Source organism: Phascolarctos cinereus, unplaced genomic scaffold (genome assembly GCF_003287225.1).
Source record: "Phascolarctos cinereus isolate Bilbo 61053 unplaced genomic scaffold, phaCin_HiC Scaffold_4;HRSCAF=312, whole genome shotgun sequence".
Lineage (NCBI taxonomy): Eukaryota > Metazoa > Chordata > Mammalia > Diprotodontia > Phascolarctidae > Phascolarctos > Phascolarctos cinereus.
In genome coordinates, this window is record NW_027555847.1 from 248,468,350 (window position 1) to 248,483,206 (window position 14,857).

The 14,857-nt window shown below is 38.4% G+C and overlaps 1 protein-coding gene across 1 annotated transcript in view; it reads right to left on the bottom strand.

Moving 5' to 3' along the window:
• Positions 1–14,857, bottom strand: part of DRC3 (dynein regulatory complex subunit 3) — a 106,992-nt gene that overhangs the window by 80,953 nt on the left and 11,182 nt on the right. Inside the window, exons 2-5 of the mRNA XM_020967304.2 lie at positions 9,334–9,383; positions 9,036–9,213; positions 6,083–6,199; positions 290–456 (exon numbers count right to left, since the gene is read on the bottom strand). Of these exons, the coding sequence (XP_020822963.1) occupies positions 290–456; positions 6,083–6,199; positions 9,036–9,195 (444 nt within the window). The 5' untranslated portion in view covers positions 9,196–9,213; positions 9,334–9,383. The remainder of the gene's footprint in view (positions 1–289; positions 457–6,082; positions 6,200–9,035; positions 9,214–9,333; positions 9,384–14,857) is intronic.

Here is a 14,857-nt window from a genome sequence, read left to right on the forward strand (position 1 = left end):
GAATTAAAAGTAATGCCTTCTTAGACAGCCATTGCTTTCTGACTTTTTTTGGTTTTGTTTTTAAAAATAAATTTTATCAATTTTTTTTAATATTGCCTAAATTTTCCCTTGAATCCTTCCCCCTCCCCACTCCCAGACAGCCATCCCAATATGATAAAGAATAGTTTACTCTTTTATATATCTTTAAGCAGTCTTGTATAGCTGTGATTATCAAAAGGTATAAACATCTCTTCTTTAAAAGAAAAGTCATCCTACTAATGAAACACTGGCAAAAGTCATGGACACTTACATTAAGGAGGTTATCAAGTATGTTGTTCCCTATGGAAAAGACCTGTAGCTTTACTAATGAGTCCATAGCATCCATCTTGGCAATTCGGTTGCTGAATAAGCTCAGATCTTCTAAGTTAACTAGAGTATCTAGGCCCTCAATTGACTCAATGTTGTTGAAAGATAAATCTGAAAATTAAAAAAAATTAAGAAATTTGTTAAATTTTGATCTCAATTTTATTACTAAAGTAAAAATATATTTCTCTCAGTTTCTCCATGTTAAATAAAAATAGAGGTATCAGATATATGGTAGGTGCTAGGTATACAAAGATGAAAATGAAATAATTCCTGTCCTCAAGAAGCTTACATTCTATTGGAAGGAAGAAAACAAGCATTTATTTATTTTTTTAATTAATTAATTAATTTTTAGTTTTCAACATTCACTTCCATAAGCTTTTGAGTTTTATATTTTCTCCCCGTCCCTTTTCTTCCCCCTCCCCAAGACAGCATGCAATCTGACATAGGCTCTACATATACATTCTTATTAAATATATTTTCACATTAGCCATGTTGTAAAGAAGAATTAGAACAAATGGGAGGAACCATGAGAAAGAAAACACAAAACAAACAAAAAAAAAGAGAGAGCAAATAGTATGCTTTGATCTACATTCAGACCCCATAGTTCTTTCTCTGGATGTGGATAGCATTTTCCATCATGAGCCTTTTGGAGTTGTCTTAGATCAAGTCTATCAAAGTTAGCCATCACTCAATGTGGCTGTTACTGTGTACAATGTTCTCCTGGTTCTGCTCATTTCATTTAGCATCAGTTCATACAAGTCTTTCCAGGTTTTTCTGAAGTCTGCCTGCTCATCATTTTTATAGCACAATAGTATTCCACTATATTCATATACCACAACTTGTTCAGCCATTCCCCAACTGATGGGCATCCCCTCAATTTCTAATTCTTGGCCACCACAAAAAGAGCTGTTATAAATATTTTTGTATGTGTGGGTCCTTTTCCCATTTTTATGATCTCTTTGGGATACAGCCCTAGAAGTGCTATTGCTGGGCCAAAGGGTATGTATATTTTTATAGCCCTTTGGGCATAGTTCCAAATTGCTCTCCAAAATGATTGGATCAGTTCACAACTCCACCAACAATGCATTAGTGTTCCAATTTTGCCACATCTTCTCCAGCATTTATAATTTTCCTGAAACACGTATTTATTAAGTGCTTACGATGTGTCAGGTATTTTATAATTATCATCTCATTTGATCTTTACAACAGCCCTGGGAAGTAGGCACTATCATTTTCCTTATTTTTACCATTGAGGGTACTAAGGCAGAGAGAGGTCAGTAACTTGTCCAGGGTCACACAACTAGTAAGTGACTGATATCAAATGTGACTACAAGTCTTTCTGATTTGAGGGTCTGTGTTCTACCCATTGTGCCACCTAGTTGCCTAAAAGATCAAGTACATAATGCTGTGCTTGATTATCTAAAACTATGCTTTATACTTCATGGATTGGGAATTTAATTTTTTTTTTTGGTGGGGGGGAAGCTAGGTGGTGCAGTGGATAGAGTGCCAGGCCAGAAATCAGGAAGATCTAAGTTCAAATTTAACCTCAGACACTCAGTAGCTATACTCTCTCTCCCTTGTGAAGAAAGCTGTTAGACAGGAGCTCCTCAGCTCCCTGCAAGTTCACACTGGATCTGATCAGACTACCGAAGGACAGTGGAGACATAAGGGGTTATATTACTTTATTCTCCGCAGCAGCAGGCCGAGACAAAGAGTGAAGCATCCTCCCTTCATCCGCATTTCTGCACTTACTGACCATTACTGACCAGTGCTCATTTGATTTATATAGAAGCACACACAGAAGGCATCATGCCAACAATAAGCTCATAAATTTACATTATCTGTGGTTACATAATGATGTGTTAGCATTGCACAAGTGCAGTATGAGTGTTTACAGCCTAAGGACCCTGGCTGCTTGTTTCAAATTGGATCCATGCCACTGTACATACAAAAGCACTTCTTAAATTTCTAAATATTATAATAAATATGTTACTATTTTGCAAATCATTTGCATAGATAAATAATTTGATAGAAATAATTGGGAATAAACTATGGTACATCAAATGTCCTATTGTTTGTGAACCCATTTGGGGTCTTCTTGACAAAGATACTGGAGTGGTTTGCTGTTTCTGTCTCCAGTTCATTTCACAGACTAGGAAACTGAGGGTTAAGTGACTTGCAGGGTCACACAGCTAGTAAGTGTCTGAGGTCATATTTGAACTCAGGTCTTCCTGATTTACAGGTCAGCACTCTATCTATTTTGCCATGCAGCTGCCCCAGTATATCAATATAATGCCACTAAAATAATAAATGAAAAAGCAATGTGAAGAAATTTGGAAGGATTTATATGAAGTACTACAAGAAAGCAGAATCAGAAGATCTACACACTGATTATTACATAATCTCAGCTGGGTCCTCACTGCAGCAAGGCAATCCTTTTATACCTCCCTAACTGATTCACTATCCCACTCATTACAGTGCCTTTTCCTAACCTTTTCACCCCTCCTCAAAATTCCCCATTGCTCTTCCTCTCCCCACCCTCTCAGCTGAGAACCTTGCCTCATATTTCACTGAAATAAAAAAAGAGGCTATTTACCAGAATTCGCTCTTTTCCTCTCTTCCTCACCACTCAGATGCCATCTACTGCTTTCTCCTACTTTATCCCTGTCTCACATGAAAAGATAACCCTTGCCAAGGCGATCCTACTCCATGTCATCTTCTCCAGATTACACCCTCTATCATCCCTACTCTCTCACCAATCTTCACTCTTTCCCCATCTAATGGCTATTTCCCTACTGTCTACAGATATACCTCTCTCTGCCATCCTCAAACAAAACAAAACAAAAACCCTCACTTGATCCAGCCATCCATGCTAGTTATCGTCTATCTCTCCTCCCTTTTCTGACTAAACTTGAGAAGGCTGTCTACAACAGGTGTCTCCACTTCCTTTGCTCTCACTCTTTTTAACTCTTTGCAGTCTGGCTTCAGACCTCATCATTCAAAGTTATCAGTGATCTGTTGGTTGCCCAATCCGATGGCCTTTTCTCATTCTTCATTCTTATTGATCTCTCTGCAGCCTTTGACACTGTTGATCACCCTCTTCTTACACTCTCTTCTCTTTAGGTATTTGTGACAGTGCTGTCTCCTGGTTCTCTTCCTATTATGTCTGACTGCTCCTCTTCTGTCTCTTTTGCTGGATCTTCATCCAGCAAGTCATGCCCACCAAAAGGGTGTCCCCCAGGCCTCTATCCTGGGCTCTCTTCTCTTCTCCCTCCATTCTATTTCACTTGGCAATTTTATCAATTTCCTTGTATTCAATGATCATTTCTATGCAGATGATTCTTATATTTACCTGCCCAAACCCAACCTCTTTCCTGTCCCTGAGTCTCACATCTCCAGCTACCTATTGGACATCTCAAAATGGATGTGCTACAGACATCTTAAACTCAAAACATAATCAAAACAGAACTCATTATCTTACCCATCCTTATACCCCGAAATACTCCCTTCTTCCTAACTTCCCTATTACAGTCAAATCAACTCTGCCATTGCTTCAGCAAGGGACATATCAATTTATCATCATATGACTTCTCTTACTACCCCTGCAAACTTCTAGAACAAAGTACTCCTCTGTTGCCACCACTTCCCAAAATGTGTTATCTCCCCCCATTAAAATATAAGCTCCTTAGGGACAGGAACTGTGTTAACTTTTGTACTGTGGCAGCTAGATGGTATAGCAGATAGGGCTTTGGAGTAGGAGTCAAGAAAACCAGAGTTCAAATCTGACCTCTTACTAGCTGTGTGACCCTGGGCAAGTCATTTAAACTCACTCAGCTTCAGTTTCCTTGTCTACAAATAGGAAAGTTAAGTGCTTTCAGCCTCAGTTTCCTCACCTGTACAATAGGGTTGCCATTATTATGGCAACCATCTCATAGGGTTGATATGAGGGTAAAATAAGAAGACAAAATATGTAAAGCACTTTATAAACCTTGAAGTACTATAGAAATGATAGCTAGCAATAGTAGACTCCTCAGCATTAGGCACATAATAAACGTTTTTCATTCAATCACATACCACCAAGGAGATAAAAAATAGAAAGGAAGGACCCATGCACACCAAAATATTCATAGCAACACTTTTGTGTTACAAAAGGATGGGAAACAAAGTAGGTATCCATCAACTGGGGAATGGCTAAACAAATTCAGGTACATAAATATAATGGAATATTATTATACCATAAGACATGACAAACATGAAGAGTTCAAAGATACACAGGAAAAGTTACATGAACTGATGCACAGTAAAGTAAGCAAAACCAGGAAAACAATATGTAAAATGACAATGTAAAGAAAAACTGGAACTGAATCCTGTGCAATTTTAGTGACCAAGCTTTGCCTCAGAGAAGAGTAGAAAAAAAATCTACTTCTTTTTTTTTCCCTGCAGAAGTGAGAGACTAGGGTTGTGGAATGTTGTATATACCGTCAGATGTGGTTAATGGTGTAGTAAGTTTTGCTGAACTTTTTTCCTCTTTCAGGGGATGGCTTGTAAGGGATGGCTATCTGAGTACAGGAGGGAGGCGGATGTGATAGAAATGTGATAGAATGTGATAGAAACAAAAAGCATCAATAAAAAAGTAAATATAAATACATACACTTATAAAACATTACTAGAGCCAAGCTTTAACACAGGCTCTCTGCCTCCTTAGGATGTATTGTTTCCCTACTTCCACTTTTTTAAATCCTTAGATTCCTTTGAGGCTCATGTTAGGTGCCCCCTCCTTTCCTGATGCCATCTAGTTGCTTTCTTCTCCTTAAATGATTTTGTATTTACTCGTTTACATGACTGCCCCCAGGTGAATGTGAGCTCCAAAAGGAAGGGACTGGGTTTTCGCCTTGCTTTGCCCAGCAGGTGCTTTCAGATAGGTCTTACACACAGTAGATAAATGGTTCTCAAAGGGTATGCCTCATGGGCTAGGTGTGCCCTCAGTCAGTCACATGCTTATGCCTCAGTGTTCTAACCCAGATTATTCCTGGCCAAGAATAACACTATAACTCGAGTAAAAAAGGTTTCAGAACCACTGTAGTTAATACTTAATAGATGTTTACTGAGTTGAATTGAAGTTTCTCAGAGTGAATAATCCTTCTTATACTCCTCTCTCATCTTAGGGGGTGCTAAATACGTTGATGTCTTGATATTCCCCCTATTTCAACACTGGGTACGTACACAACTGAAGGCACAGCACCCAAAAAAAAAGAATATTTTTAGTTTATTTAGTGCCCTCTTATCTTTCTCTTGGTAGCTTCCATAGTCCAGTTACAATAGACTGCGCTTTGGGGATCAGGAACACAGTATTCAATTTTGACATTTCTAAGAATATGTCGGGGCAGCTAGGTGGTACAGTGTGTAGAATACCGGCCTTGGAGTCAGGAGGACCAGAGTTCAAATACGGCCTCAGATACGTAACACTTACTAGCTGTGTGACTCTTGAGTAAGTCACTTAACCCCAATTGCTTCACCGAAACCCCCCCCCAAAAAAGAATATGTCTACTATGTTTTGAAAACACAGTATATTCATACACTTTAAAATAATGATTTCCCTTCTACAAATAATAAAATGCATCATAAATACATGCTGCTAGAGTGGTGCTTGATTGATTAAAACGATTAACGTCTACTAACATGAAAATGGTTCGGTGGTATCACATTTGATCATAAGAAACAACAAAGTCAACCTTACCAAGCCAGACCAGGTTAACTAGACTTTCTAATCCATCTATCTTCTCAATGATGTTGTTGTCTAGCTGTAATTTTGTCAGACTCACAAACTGCCATAGATTGTCAATCCTGAGGATGTCTAAAATCAGAGAAGACAGCACAATTGATATCAGTTCCATTTGATCAGCATATTTATATATCTATTGAATTCAAATGTTCAAAGCTAAAAAACATCAATAACAACAATAAACAACACTGTAGGCTAATTGTATTTGTCCACTGAAGTGTGAAGACCACTACAGAAACAAGGGAAAAGACCTTGTTCATTGGGTGCCTTCTGTTATGCAAATGGAAGACAAACCAGATATAAGACAACTTTGTTGCCTTTAGCAACTGTACACTGTTAATTAATACTGCCTAGGAATCATTTGAAAGGCTTGCAGCTCATACATTTAGAGATGCACGGGACCTCTTAGGCCTATTAGTATAGCCCCCTAATTTTGTAGGTGAGGAAACTGATGCCCAGAGATATGAAGTGATTAATTCAAAGTGACCTAGATAACAAGCACCAGAGGTTTGCCACCAGTTAGGGCTTTTTCTGTTGTTTTTTTTCTCCATGTTACTGAATGATGAACTGCAAGATGGTGGACTTAATGAATTCACTCCACAAGGGTCTTGATCTTTATTTGGATTATTAGTAGGAAATGGAGTAGTCTACAAGATGAAACCCTTACTTCTGAAGTTGGAACTACTTTAAGTTTCATTATATTTAGTAATACATTCCTATATCATAGGTAATATGGTGCTATAGTCTTTCTAGCAGACTAATGTAGCAGGAAAGATGACAAACAGAATTTCATTATCTTCTGCTGCTAGACCAATAAAAGTTACATATTTGTTTCTGAAAACAATAGCACAAACACAGCCGTGAAAGACTGATAGTGGTGGCCTTGAGCTCCAGGATTAACAATGAAATGGAAAGAAAATTCATAGCATACAAAGATATCTGCCATACTGAAGTGATCAAGGTTGATTCTGTATCATTTCTTATTGATCCTATTTACAATTAATTTTGTTCTGTAACTGCTTTAGTCATGGGTCTCTGTCTCTGAATTTACTTCAGAATCCAGCTGGCCTGTAATGAGTTAAGTTTAGAAATTTAGTTTTCTTGCTAATCACTTTCCTATTCTTGCCTCAAAGAATTTAGCCAACGGGGGCGGGGGGGGGGGTTGCCATAGAGAAGTCAGGCCTAATATTTTTATACCAGGAAGCTGTCCTTCAAGGGATATCTAGTTTGTTGTCCAAAAAGTCTGGGCCACTACCTTGCAGGTTCACTCAAACACTAAACACTTCTCAGTCACAAGGGGGAAGGAGAGGGCTGCTGTTAGCCCCCTCATTACCAGACTTCTAATCAATCATATTGTTCCCCATGCTGCGGCTATGCAACCAATCATGTTGTCCTCAACCCCACGAGGTCACCTACCTTGTTCTGTTTTCTGTTCTATACTCCCCCAAACCTATAAAATTCTCTATAAAAGAGAATTGTCCCCCTCATTCAGGGTCTTAGCTTACTGAGAAAGCTGAGCTTTTATTTATTGGTAAATTTATGCTTTTTTTATAAAATGATCATGCTTGGAATGTTATGTCTCAGTTTACCTTATTTTAGGTGTTAACAATACTAGGTCAGAATTGTACCTCCCACATAGTAGGTACACAACAAATATTTGCTGAACTGAACTGAACTGACCCATAGTCTACCTTTCTTAGTGTTCTGTTATTTATAGAGGCCCCAAGGGGCCAAGCCTTTGGAAGCCACACCTAAATTCAGTAATATCAAACTGAAGCCTTTGAAAACTCTGTTCCTTCATTGTACACAGTAGTAGCCATGTTGTATGATGACTAACTTTAATAGACTTAGCTCTTCTCAGCAATGCAAGGATCTAAGACATCTCCAAAAGTCTCATGATAGAAAATGCTGTCCACATCCAAAGAAAGAACTATGGAGTTTGAGTGCAGATCAAAGCATACTATTTGCTTTTTTTTTTTTCTGTTTTGTTTTGTTTTCTCTTTCTTGTGGTTCTTCCTATTGGTTTTAATTCTTCTTTACAACATGACTAATGTGAAAATATGTTTAATAGGAACGTATATGCATAGCCTATATCAGATTGTACACTGTCTTGGGGAGGGAGGTGGAGAAAAATTAAAACTCAAAAGCTTATGGAAGTGATTGTTGAAAACTAAAAATAAATTAATTAAAAAAAAGAAAACTCTGCTCCTTGGATTTTCTTAATTCTCAATTGAGGTGCGAAGAGCAATCTTAGTAATTATTTGTCACTTTGTCATTCATATAGTCTTCTAAAATCAGCTTCTATTAATGCTTCAACAAGTTCATCATATGTGTATGTACGCAACCCCTACCCAAAGTTCTACTCTCTGAGGAAAGCAGAATGGTGGCCTCTGGCCCCAACCTTCCCCTTCCCCATCCTGGCAAGAATGAAAATCTTCCCTAGAGGAGGGTGGGAGGAGAAGAGGTTAAAGTCGTCTATTTTGCCTCCCTTTGACCCACATTCTACAAAAGACCTCTCCTTATACTTAGTCTCCTACCTTACTTGTAAATTAGGAAATACTTACATTTGGAACCAGTCACTCTATTCTCATTCATCACCAAGAATTCCACTGATAGTCAAACAAAAGTTTCACTGGATCTTTTAGCAAATGCTTGTCTATTTTTAAAAATGAATATTATTCTAATATCTTTGTACCCAGGGAGATTTTGATCTTGGTCTAAGTCTACCAGCCATTTTTATAAATTAAACACCAAAGTTTGAAGTAGCTAACTGGAAATTATCTACATCTACATTTCATTCAGAGTTCAGGTTCCTTACATAAAGCCTAAACTACAGTGGTGTTAAAAAAAATTAATAAAATCTAAACAGAACAAAACAAGACCAAATACACACACACAAAATACTCACTTTGAAAATCCAGCTTCAGACTTTTGACATCTTTGAAATTAATGCCCTCCTGTTTCGCTACTTGTCCTGCTGCTTCTTGAGGCCCCTGTTCTTCCACGGCCAATTTAAGCAACTCTTCATCAATCACATTTGGCTCTATAGCATCATATAACCGAATCATCTTCCAATCTTAGTTACCCTAAGGAACAGAACAATAATTCTTTTATGCAACCTAGTTTTATCACTCTTTTTTTTTTTCAAGGGTGAGGGGGTAGGAAGAACTACTCCTTAAATGTTATGTAACACGCTAGAGCTTTACCTGTTACGGGCTTGATTGTAGATAGAGCAGAGAACCGATGCTTAGAACTCCTGTTTGGGAGATGGGGAAAGTAACATAGTATAGTTAATCGTCCAATTAGCCCACTCACACGGTATTATTCTGTGGGAAAATAAATTCTGAAATTTCTTGAGAAACTACAATTTGAGGCAAGTTGCTGCCCCTCTCTGCAAAAGAGACAATTTCAAAAATCTTTCCAGCTTTCATCCATAATTTGGATATGAAAATTATAATACCTAATTAAATTAGATGGGCCCATAATGTAGCAAGAGCCAAGGGAAGTCTATGGAGCATACCTATGGAGTGTTAAAAGACGTAGAAGAAAAACCTCAGCACTATGGGTAGATACCTTCAGGTGGGAAGACACAGAAGAAAACTGCACAAAAGGAGTAGTGGATCAATAGCTGATATAAGGAATACCAAATCAATGAAGTCACAAATCCGTAATAATGATGGTTAATTTCCTGACACTGGAAAAAAATACCAACAAAGATCAGAGGATCTTTTTCTCTGGGGATCATCCCCACAAGTCAGACCAGCGCTAAAGCCCTCATAGTGTGAATGATGGCAAAGCGTCTTCAGAAATATGGTTTCCCTCTTCCCCCACTTTTTTTTGCCAGGAAAATATTGAGGAAACATCTCTTGGGATATGGATACCTACAAACTTGATGAATGCTTTCTAGGTAAGGAATCTAAGATCTGGTAGAGGTTCTCTCTCCTCCCTACCATCTCTTTAGTCAGAGTTCAACAAGAGAGCCCATTTTTTCCTAGTTTTCCATTCCCTAGCCTTCCCTACCACTGTAGCTTGTTACCTCTGTTCTCTATTTATACATGAGTTTATTCTGCTGGTTAGCAGGTTTTTCTGTTTACTTTGTATCAGAATGTACCTGGGAGGATGACCCCAAGGGATTTCTAAAATTTTGGAAAGTATTTTAGTAGGAATCTTCTAGTTCTGGCTTGGTGGCCAGGTGATTGCCAATTTTATTACAATTTTTATAACTCGTGAACCTCCCCAAGATTAGAGGGAAGCCTTCATGTGGATCAGGAGCAAATTATTGCCCTTAACACTAAAAGAACCTCAATCATCATGCAATTGCTGATGGAGCTCACTATGGGCAAAGGCCCTGGGCTAAAACCTCCTGGGCTTCCAGGAATACTGGAGTTGGCCCAGAGGGCAAGGTCTGAGAGCCTGCTCCAGAGTCTCACCTAGAATGCTCTCCAACAATACTCATGATTCCCTCCCACTGCAAGAGTAGGAAGTGGGAGGAGCTCTGCCCCCTGTGGCTCTGTGCACTGCAAGTTAAGCTTTCCCCTGCATCTTTCTTGGCACCAGACCACCCCACCAGGTAACTGTGAGCACGCCCTGCCCCCTTTCTAGGGCCCCTTCATTTGTCATTCTCCCCCCCCCACTAGAAAGCAGGTACCTTGAAGGCAGAGACTGTTTTGTTTGTACTTGTATCCCAGTGTTTAACACAACACATGGTAAATGCTTAATAAATGTTTTTTTTTAAATTCATCCATCCATCTAGCCATTCAGACAAGTAGAAAATTCATTCTAGGATTAATTTTAAAAATTTTAAATCATTCCAATTAGTTTTTCCTTTGCTTCTTTTACACAGTATGACTTGAACAATATTGATCAAGAATTTATTATTACAAGTTTTCAACTTATTCTAATGATTTTTTCCTTTTCTCAAGATTTTCATTTTAATATTTCATTAATTCATTTTTTACTTTTTTACCCTGAGTTGACTTCAGACAAACACTGGCTAATTTTCAGAAGAATTATAGTACATTGGATTTCTTTTAATTTTAATTTCATATTTTACTGATTTCCTCTTCCATTTTCAATTTTGATAAGTAATGAATAATACTTTATCTTCCTCTTTCCCACTGAAGCCACCACTGGAATCTCTTTCTTTTTTTTTTTTTTGCAGTCTCTCTTTTGTTTTGCATTTCTTCCCAAAAAAATTTTTCTAGAATTGCTTTCAAATTTTATCTGAGTTAACTCTGTTGAACTGAAACTGATGTATGTGCTACTTGATTACTTATGAATATTAATGCTTGTCATTTGACAAGGCTAATGAGAATACCAGTTGTTTTTATGATTGCCTTATTTTAGCTGTTTACATACACATTCGCCTTGCTGATAATTCACTGATAATTACTGCTGCTAGCTGTCATTGCTTCTAATTGGCATTGCTACAGTTTATTTGTTTGGCCAGTTGTTTTACTGCTTTTTGATGAAAACAGCTATGTGGTATTTAGAAATTATTGTTACATTTGAGGTGTGGACATTGTCACATTTGGGGTGTGGACTAATTCCTGCAGCAGACCAAACATATAAGAATGAGGATGGTTTAAAAGCTCTGAAGGATAAAGTAAAGAAGTTGGGAGACTGCAAGATGGTTGTTATTCAAGGAGTGAGCACAACCCAAGAAGGAGACAGTTGGTTTAGTACCAGAACACACTGAGCATTTAAGAATACCAGACGAAATCAGGAAAAGGAACAGTGCCTGGGTTTTGGTTCACATCCCTCCACCAGCTGGTAATAAATTTGTGCCATTGTTCCTAAGAAGTTTATGATATTAATGAATAAAAATAATAACAGCACAACATGGGAGGTCCAAGCGTGGAACCATGTTTGGTTTGTCATCTCCACAGCGTGAGGATCTTTACCAGCAACAACAAGATATTCATATGTAAGTGATGTTGGCTCAACATATCCACAGTCAGAGCTGTTACTTCTACTTATGCCTAGGCAGCTCTGAAGGAATGGCTTCCTTAAATCAGATGGCATTGTAATGGCCAGGAGATGGCCCAAAGCTAAAAACACTAAGTCAGTGGGAAACACAGGAGTAGCAGTACTTCATAGATAGGATTGAAAGAGTAGGGCCAGTTCCCTGAGTCAGATGAAGAAACCTCACTTGAATCTGAGAAGGAAAGAAGTCCACTGAATTGTATGAAAAATCTCACACGATAAGAGAGGAAGATAGACTGGATCAGGCAGAAAAACCTTGGCAGATGGCAGGCATAGGACTAGATATGTTATGGCAGAAAACACCCCCCGCCAAAATTAAGAATTTTCTCAAGGAGAGCATCCATGCCCTCCTGGGGAATAACCAGGAAAAACGTGGCTTACACAGGTGTCAGTAGCATTACAGAATTGGAGGGCTTTTAATAGGGCAGGATAATATTTTAGTGGAAAACCTTTTGAAGGGCCTGTCAAACTTACGTATAAAAATATTTTGGGGGTAAGCACCAAAGCAGTCATATTTTATATTTATGACATCTACACTTCAGTATTGAGGGTTACAGTCATCTGACTTGGTATTCAGAAATCGGCAGGAAAAGGGTCAGTAAGACCAGTATGAAATTAAAAATTGATTTTTTAATCCTATTTTGTTAAGACTTAAATTTGCATAGATTTAATATTCTCCTTTCCTGTATGTGCCTAAATTCCTCCTTCTTGCAAATTCACTCAGGTAATCTCCACCCTTACATTTTGACTTATACCTCACCCTTGTAACCACACCCATCACCCATTTTCCAGAGAAACTTGATTAACCAGAAAGTCAATCTCATCAATCTAAACTACTTATACTAAAGGTAATCTCATCCCATTAGTTGTAGTTTGGGAGGCTAGGTGACCCACAGGATGGAGTGCTAGGCCTAGAGTCAAGAAGACCTGAGTTTAAATTTAGCCTCAGATACTTACTAGCTGAAAAAACCTCAGTTTTCTCATCTGTAAAATGAGCTGGAGAAAGAAATGGCAAAACACTCTTTTTCCCAAGAAAACCCCAAATGGGATTATGAAGAATTGGACATGACTGAAAAATGACTGAACTTTTAATGAAATAGAAGACTTTCAAGCATTTCTGATGAAAACCTTAATTTCCCAACATCTATATACTCTTTGGATTTAGACTCTATCATCATAATGCTTCCAGAAAACATCTTCAGTTAATTCATCATCCTAAAAGACTGCATCAGGTTTGGGACTTACACTTCTTTAGAACATTCAGTACCCTCTGCTGATGGGAGGGCTGGAGAACAAAGCAAAGAACCCTTTCCATTTAAAGAGGGTTCACGGACGAGCCAACCCCTCATTTCCCACCAGCTGTACTCCCTAGACTGGACTCCACCAGGGCCCCAAGCTGGGTACCTTCTTCCTCAGCCCTTCCCCACTTTCTCAGTTTTCTTTTACGTGCTGTCTTCCCCCTTAAACTGTAAGCTCCTTGAAAGCAGGAGCTAATTTTCCCTAATCTGTGTCCCCCAAAATTAGCACAGTATCTGGAACATAATAGGTGCTTAATAAATGTTTATTAACTGACTCTTGATGAAAAGCCTAATTATGTTGGGGTGCTTGGGTGCTTATGTTTGGGTGCATACTTGGGCCCCAATTTCTCCCTAGCCTCAGAAACACTGTCCCTTGATAATCATTTAAGATCAATTGAGCCCCAATAAGGGCCAAAAAACCTAAATTAATCTTTTTTTCTGAGTGAACTAAAAATACCCCTTCCTGTGTCAGCAAATTCCAGGACCAGATAGAGCTGATCAGTATTCTTCCAGTTTGCTATCACTGGGCCCAGGACGTCTGGGACCAGATACTCTCTTGAATAATGGGATTTTTCTTATCTTGAGTTTCAATTGAGAACTGACCACTCCTTAACCACTCCCTAATCCCAGCCTGAATCCCCTAGTTAGCATATTTGGCACATTTTTTTTTGTATTTTATCCTATATAAACTTTAACTGTACCTCTCTAAGGTTGCAGGATCCTTTAAGAATCCTTGCCCGCTGAAAAGCGTAACAATAAAACTTTGCCACCTTGGCTTAAAGAATGCTTGAGTCTGTGAATTCATTGCAGACTACCCGCCCTGTACTCTGGTCTTTGAGGGGTCACAACCTCTCAACCTCTCAGCCCGCAACAATTAGACATTTTGAAATTCAAAACCAGGAGTCAAAAGAAACATAGAAAGGAAAATACATTTTATCATTGGGAAAGGACTATGTTACTATGAACTGTTCATATGCTAATAGGGAGAGAGCCTAAAAGTGATTTTATTTTAAAAGGAGAAGGAAAGGGGACTGCCAGGGAAGAAAGGGAGAGGAAAGCAAAGAACTGCACCATCTCACATTTCACACACAGAGGTAATTGAAATGAACAGTATACACATGAAAGTAGAGGTGGAGGAATGACCATTAAACTGAAAGGGAAATAACTGGGGACCCAGAGAGAGAGGAATGGAGTTTAAGAAGGATAGTGAGATATGTGAGGGAGTGGTCAAAAGCAAAACAAATTCCAACAATGGAGTGGGAAGCATAAAAGTGAAAGGAAAGAAAGGGTAAAAACTTGTGACCAGAGGTGAAGAAGGAGGAAGAAAGGAGGGGCAGCAGGAATCAGTTCAATTATAGATCAGAAGTGTTAGGCAAATTTCTTTTATTTCTCCAATTCATAAAGATAGGAAAAAGTACAAGAGGACAGGATGAAGGGAAGTACACAA